Here is a 7,192-nt window from a genome sequence, read left to right on the forward strand (position 1 = left end):
GGGGCGGAGAGCGCGTCCCTCTCGGTTGGGGCGGGGCGGAGAGCGCGTCCCTCTCGGCTGGGGCGGCGGAGAGCGCGTCCCTCTCGGCTGGGGCGGTGGCTGCTGTGGCGACTTTGGCTGCAGCGGTGTAAACAGTCTCGCGGCTGCGGCTGGTTTTAGACCTCTGCTGCTCTTCTATGTATCCATCATATTGTTTACAAATAAAAGGAATCTGGTGCACGATCCGCTGTGTGTGGGGGAGGGGGGCAGCACGTGTATGGAGGGGTAGGGGCACTTTGATCTCCATGGCAGAGCGGGGGGCAATATACCGACAGAAGAGAAGACGTGCCGAGATACAGAGAGATCCCAGCGGGAGTAACAACGAAAAAATACAAGAGAAAGGAAAAAGTGCCGTCTGTGAGGGAGTACGCCGCTGACTAAGCACCCGATACTGGGAGAAAGACGCCGAGCTGGACCGGCACCTAACAGCGCCACCGACCGGCACCAAACAGTGGCAGTATGGCTGGACCGGCACCAAACAGTGGCAGTATGGCTGGACTGGCACCAAGCAGCGCCACCGACCGGTACCAAACAGTGGTAGTATGGCTGGACCGGCACCAAACAGCGCCACCGACCGGCACCAAACAGTGGCAGTATGGCTGGACCGGCACACAACAGCGGCAGTATGGCTGGACCGCCCAATGAGAACATCACCAGCAGGAATACCAGTGCGGGGAAGGAATTTATAGCTGCACCCAAAAGCTGACAGGACAGACAAGTGAGTAAATGTAAACAGCGGCTAATCTATAGACCAAAGCAAGGAGCGGATAATGAAGCCCCGAGAAAGGGGTAAGCGCAGAGCACAGACGAGACCACAAAGCACAGGCCGACACCGGACAGGATGGCCCTAACCTCAAAAGGCGATCCGCGTGCAAATCCTGCACCTCATCCCAGAAATCAGCCTCCGGACCATAACCCATTTAACGAGATACCGTAGTCAACGTCTTACACGTCTGCACCCAGCGCTCGCTCCTCCTCGTACTCCTTGTCCTCCTCCGCGTCTGCACCCAGCGTTTGCTCCTTGTATTCCTTGTCCTCCTCTGCGTCTGCACCCAGTGCTCGCTCTTCCTTGTCCTCCTCCGCGTCTGCACCCAGCGCTCGCTCCTCCGCATCTGCACCCAGCGCTCGCTCCTCCTCATGATCCTTGTCCTCCTCCGTGTCTGCAGCCAGTGCTTGCTCTTCCTTGTCCTCCTCTGCGTCTGCACCCACCGCTCGCTCCTCCTCGTACTCCTTGTCCTCCTCCGCATCTGCACCCAGTGCTCGCCCTTCCTTGTCCTCTGCGTCTGCACCCAGTGCTCGCTCTTCCTTGTCCTCCTCTGCGTCTGCACCCAGCGCTCGCTCTTCCTTGTCCTCCTCTGCGTCTGCACACAGCGCTCGCTCCTCCTCGTACTCCTTGTCGTCCTCCGCGTCTGCACCCAGCGATCGCTTTTCCTTGTCCTCCGCGTCTGCATCCAGTGCTCGCTCTTCCTTGTCCTCCGCGTCGGCACCCAGTGCTCACTCCTCCTCGTGCTCCTTGTCCTCCTCCGCGTCTGCACCCACTGCTCGCTCTTCCTTGTCTTCTTCCGCGTCTGCACCCAGCGCTCGCTTTTCCTTGTCCTCTGCATCCAGTGCTCGCTCTTCCTTGTCCCCCTCCGCGTCGGCACCCAGTGCTCGCTCCTCCTCGTGCTCCTTGTCCTCCTCCGCACCCAGTGCTCGCTCTTCCTTGTCCTCCGCGTCTGCATCCAGTGCTCGCTCTTCCTTGTCCCCCTCCGCGTCGGCACCCAATGCTCGCTCCTCCTCGTGCTCCTTGTCCTCCTCCGCACCCAGTGCTCGCTCTTCCTTGTCCTCCTCCGCGTCTGCACCCAGTGCTCACTCCTCCTCATACTCCTTGTCCTCCTCCGCGTCTGCACCCACTGCTCGCTCTTCCTTGTCTTCTTCCGCATCTGCACCCAGCGCTCGCTCCTCCTCGTGCTCCTTGTCCTCCTCCGCGTCTGCACCCAGTGCTCTCTCTTCCTTGTCCTCCTCCGCGTCTGCACCCAGCGCTCGCTCCTCCTCGTCCTCCTCCGCGTCTGCACCCAGTGCTCGCTCTTCCTTGTCCTCCTCCGCGTCCGCACCCAGCGCTCGCTCCTCCTCGTCCTCCTCCGTGTCTGCACCCAGCGCTCGCTCTTCCTCGTGCTCCTTGTCCTCCTCCGCGTCTGCACCCAGCGCTCGCTCCTCCTTGTGCTCCTTGTCCTCCTCCGCGTCTGCACCCAGCCCTCGCTCCTCCTCGTGCTCCTTGTCGTCCTCCGCGTCTGCACCCAGCGCTCGCTGCTCCTCGTGCTCCTTGTCGTCCTCCGCGTCTGCACCCAGCGCTCGCTCCTCCTCGTGCTCCTTCTCCTCATCCGCGTCTGCACCCAGCGCTCGCTCTTCCTTGTCCTCCTCCGCGTCTGCACCCAGTGCTCGCTCTTCCTTCTCCTCCTCCGCGTCTGCACCCAGCGCTCGCTCCTCCTCGTCCTCCTCCGCGTCTGCACCCAGCGCTCGCTCCTCCGCGTCTGCACCCAGTGCTCGCTCTTCCTTGTCCTCCGCGTCTGCACCCAGCGCTCGCTCCTCCTTGTGCTCCTTGTCCTCCTCCGCGTCTGCACCCAGCGCTCGCTCCTCCTCGTGCTCCTTGTCGTCCTCCGCGTGTGCACCCAGCGCTCGCTGCTCCTCGTGCTCCTTGTCGTCCTCCGCGTCTGCACCCAGCGCTCGCTCCTCCTCGTGCTCCTTCTCCTCATCCGCGTCTGCACCCAGCGCTCGCTCTTCCTTGTCCTCCTCCGCGTCTGCACCCAGTGCTCGCTCTTCCTTCTCCTCCTCCGCGTCTGCACCCAGCGCTCGCTCCTCCTCGTCCTCCTCCGCGTCTGCACCCAGCGCTCGCTCCTCCGCGTCTGCACCCAGTGCTCGCTCTTCCTTGTCCTCCGCGTCTGCACCCAGCGCTCGCTCCTCCTTGTGCTCCTTGTCCTCCTCCGCGTCTGCACCCAGCGCTCGCTCCTCCTCGTGCTCCTTGTCCTCCTCCGCGTCTGCACCCAGCGCTCGCTCCTCCTCGTGCGCCTTCTCCTCCTCCTCCGCGTCTGCACCCAGCGCTCGCTCCTCCTCGTGCTCCTTCTCCTCCTCCGCGTCTGCACCCAGCGCTCGCTCCTCCTCGTGCTCCTTGTCCTCCTCTGCGTCTGCACCTAGCGCTCGCTCCTCCTCGTGCTCCTTGTCCTCCTCTGCGTCTGCACCCAGTGCTCGCTCTTCCTTGTCCTCCTCTGCGTCTGCACCCAGTGCTCGCTCTTCCTTGTCCTCCTCTGCGTCTGCACCCAGTGCTCGCTCTTCCTTGTCCTCCTCTGCGTCTGCACCCAGTGCTCGCTCTTCCTTGTCCTCCTCTGCGTCTGCACCCAGTGCTCGCTCTTCCTTGTCCTCCTCTGCGTCTGCACCCAGTGCTCGCTCTTCCTTGTCCTCCTCTGCGTCTGCACCCAGTGCTCGCTCTTCCTTGTCCCCCTCTGCGTCTGCACCCAGTGCTCGCTTTTCCTTGTCCCCCTCTGCGTCTGCACCCAGTGCTCGCTCTTCCTTGTCCTCCTCTGCGTCTGCACCCAGTGCTCGCTCTTCCTTGTCCTCCTCTGCGTCTGCACCCAGTGCTCGCTCTTCCTTGTCCTCCTCTGCGTCTGCACCCAGTGCTCGCTCTTCCTTGTCCTCCTCTGCGTCTGCACCCAGTGCTTGCTCTTCCTTGTCCTCCTCCGCATCTGCACCCAGCGCTCGCTCCTCCTACTCATTGTCCTCCGCGTCTACCTCAATAATGGGATGAGGACTCCGGTGTCCCCTGAGATCTTTTAGGAGAGCCATGGAGAGAGTGGTTGACCCTTTGCAAACCGGGCGTTGGTGCCGGACCGGCACAGGGTTACGGATTTTACTTTATACGGAACAACAAAGGAGCAAATCTCCTTGATGGAATTTTAAGATGATTTTTTTAAGGAAAGCCAAAATCTCCCCCCATAGAGCCCGGAGCCTCCACATCTGCTGATAACACCCTCTCTCCAGGCATTAACCCCTTCACCCCCGGCCAGTTTTCCTTTATGAGGTAATGACTGGAGCGTCAGCGGATCCCAGTGATTCTGACATATTGGACTTCATGTTAGTGGTAAATATAGGACGATGGTTTTTTGCTTTCATTTGTGAAAATATCCAAAGTTGGGCAAAAATGTTAAAAATTTACCAATTTTCAAACAAAATAGTAATGCAGGTGAGGCGTGGCCACCGCACACAGAATACTGAGGGGTGCGACTATGGTCCACACCAAGGTTTCGCCTGATGATGGGGGTGCTGCAGGTACCAATCAGGTGCCACTCAGGAAGACTGGTGCTGCCACAGCTGAGCCCAGGAGTGGAGGCCACCGGCAGCCTCTGATGAGGCCAACAGGGCACGATGCAGAAGGGGCCGGTATAGCAAACTTACCCGACATGACACGATGCAGCGGGGGCCAGTATAGCAGACTTACCCGACAGGACACGATGCAGCGGGGGCCGGTATAGCAGACTTATCCGACAGGACACGATGCAGCGGGGGCCGGCATAGCAGACTTACCCGACAGGACACGATGCAGCGGGGGCCAGTATAGCAGACTTATCCGACAGGACACGATGCAGCAGGGGCCGGTATAGCAGACTTACCCGACAGGACACGATGCAGCAGGGGCCGGTATAGCAGAGTTACCCGACAGGACACGATGCAGCAGGGGCAGCTACAGCAGACTTACCCGACAGCACGACGCAGCAGGGGCCAGCATACCAGAGTTACCCGACAGGACACGATGCAGCAGGGGCAGCTACAGCAGACTTACCCTGTCAAGGGAGAAATTTAGTTGAAGATAGCTAATGGTATCGTCCTTTAAGATATTTAGAGACCGGTGCCGTATTAGCTGTAAATCAGTGCCGATATTAATGAATCAGACAATGACCACAAAGACATGTTCTCTCTCTGAGCCAGTGTCACCAACTGAACCTCGTTTACTGGATAGATTCATTATACAGAATGCAACATTAACCTTGGGACTAGAACACAGGGTCTAGGGAGGATTCCACTCCCCAATTTCTCCCAGCATGTTGTGAAATACATCTCTGTTCGTTATACATTCTTTCTGTGTGAAAACTACTGATAAGACTTTTGCTCATCATTATGAAAACTTTCATTATTTGTACATCTGTTCACTCATCCTTGGTAACCCCTTCATGGCTATACAGCTTAGAATCATATTATAGGTCTGTGCAATTGCCACATAGACACAGATAATTATGCATCTACATCTACATTTTGATTATTTACATGCACAGATATTCTTATTACGTTTGAACAAACAATTTATAGCTTAGGCCACCTCCACAACCCGACAGGGCACGACGCAGCAGGGGCAGCTACAGCAGACTTAACCGACGGCATGATGCAGCAGGGGCAGCTACAGCAGACTTAACCGACAGGGCGCGATGCAGCAGGTGAAGCTACAGCAGATTACCCGACAGGGCATGATGCAGCAGCGGCCAGTATAGCAGACTTACCCGACGGCACGATGTAGCAGGGGCAGCTACAGCACACTTACCCGACGGCACAATGCAGCAGGTGCAGCTACAGCAGACTTACCCAACAGGGCACGATGCCGCAGGTGCAGCTACAGCAGACTTGCCCGACAGGGCACGATGCAGCAGCGGCCAGTATAGCAGACGGCACGATGCAGCAGTTGCAGCTACAGCACACTTACCCGACAGGGCATGATGCAGCAGCAGCCAGTATAGCAGACTTACCCGACAGGGCACGATGCAGCAACGGCCAGTATAACAGACTTACTTGACAGGGCACAATGCAGCAGCGGCCAGTATAGCAGGCTTGGCCAACACAGCACAATGCAGCAATGGCCGGTATAGCAGATCTGACTGATGGTTCAATGCAGCAGGGGCCGGTATAGCAAACTTGGCCGGCATAGTAGGTTCAGCCAGAGTGGATAGATGCATCAGTGGCCAGTACAGCAGACTTGCTGACAGGATACGATACACTAGGGGCTGGCATAGCAGATCTGACCGACGGCACGATGCAGCAGACTTACCCGCCAGGGCACGATGCAGCAGGTGCAGCTACAGCTGACTTACCCGCCAGGGCACGATGCAGCAGGGGCCCACAGGGTACGATACACTAGGGGCCAGTATAGCAGGTTCGGCCAGAGTGGATAGATGCAGCAGCATCAGTTACTGGAACACAGACCGGTATTGGTAATATGGAGCACTAAACAGCAGCAGCAGCAGCATTGGGGACCTGAGAACTAGTAGTAACGTATAGACCATGTTGTCCAGGCACCTCAATTAAGAGGAAGGTGAGTTAAATACCTAATGCCTCTCAGCCATAAGAAGAGAGGTCCTTCTGGGTTTGGGTGTATGGGCTCTTTTAGACGAGGTGTGTGCAGGCCCCGGGGACAGTGGCACGGAACAGCCACCATAGAGCAGCCGGGAGGGTGAGTGTGTCGGCATCCCCACCGGGGAGGGAAGCAGGACCGCACAGGGACACCGGTGAGGGTGTTACATAAATAACGTTCCCCACACGTCACTTCACATCAGCGCAATTTTGGAAACAATTTTTTGTTGTTGTTAGGAAGTTACAAGGGGTCAAAGTTCATCAGCAATTTCTCATGTCTCCAACATTTACGTAACCATATTTTTAAGGACCACATCACAGTTGAAATAATAACTGAGAGGCTGAGGTGACAGAAAATACCCCAAAGTGACCCCATTCTAAAAGCTGCACCCCTCAATCTGCTCAACACCACATCCAAGAGGTTTGTTAACCCTTCAGGTGCTTCACCGGAACTAAGGCAAATTTGGAAGGCAGCAATTTAAAATGTTACTTTTTCCCCACAATATGTTACCTCAGCCCTCCATTTTGCATTTTCACAAAGGTAATAAGATAAAATGCCCATAGTATTTGTTGTGCAGTTTCTCCTGAGTACACTGATACCTCATATGTGGTGGAAATCTACAGTTCGGGCGCACGGCCGGGCTCAAATGGGAAGGAGCGCCATTCTGGAATCGTTAATGGACACCATGTCGCATTTGGGGACCCCCTGCGATGCCTAAACAGTGGAGCTCCCCCACAAGTGACCCCATTCTGGAAACTAGACCCCTCAATGAATTTATCTGGATGG

The 7,192-nt window shown here is 57.1% G+C and overlaps 1 protein-coding gene across 1 annotated transcript; it reads left to right on the plus strand.

The window, feature by feature from the left end:
- The first annotated feature begins 498 nt into the window (after window positions 1–498).
- LOC142288851 (uncharacterized) lies at window positions 499–3,817 on the plus strand. Its single transcript, XM_075333545.1, is given in 2 exon segments — window positions 499–563; window positions 1,003–3,817. Coding segments are annotated over 2 exon segments (2,880 nt in total).
- Window positions 3,818–7,192: the final 3,375 nt, after the last annotated feature.

Source organism: Anomaloglossus baeobatrachus, unplaced genomic scaffold (genome assembly GCF_048569485.1).
Source record: "Anomaloglossus baeobatrachus isolate aAnoBae1 unplaced genomic scaffold, aAnoBae1.hap1 Scaffold_86, whole genome shotgun sequence".
Taxonomy (NCBI): domain Eukaryota; kingdom Metazoa; phylum Chordata; class Amphibia; order Anura; family Aromobatidae; genus Anomaloglossus; species Anomaloglossus baeobatrachus.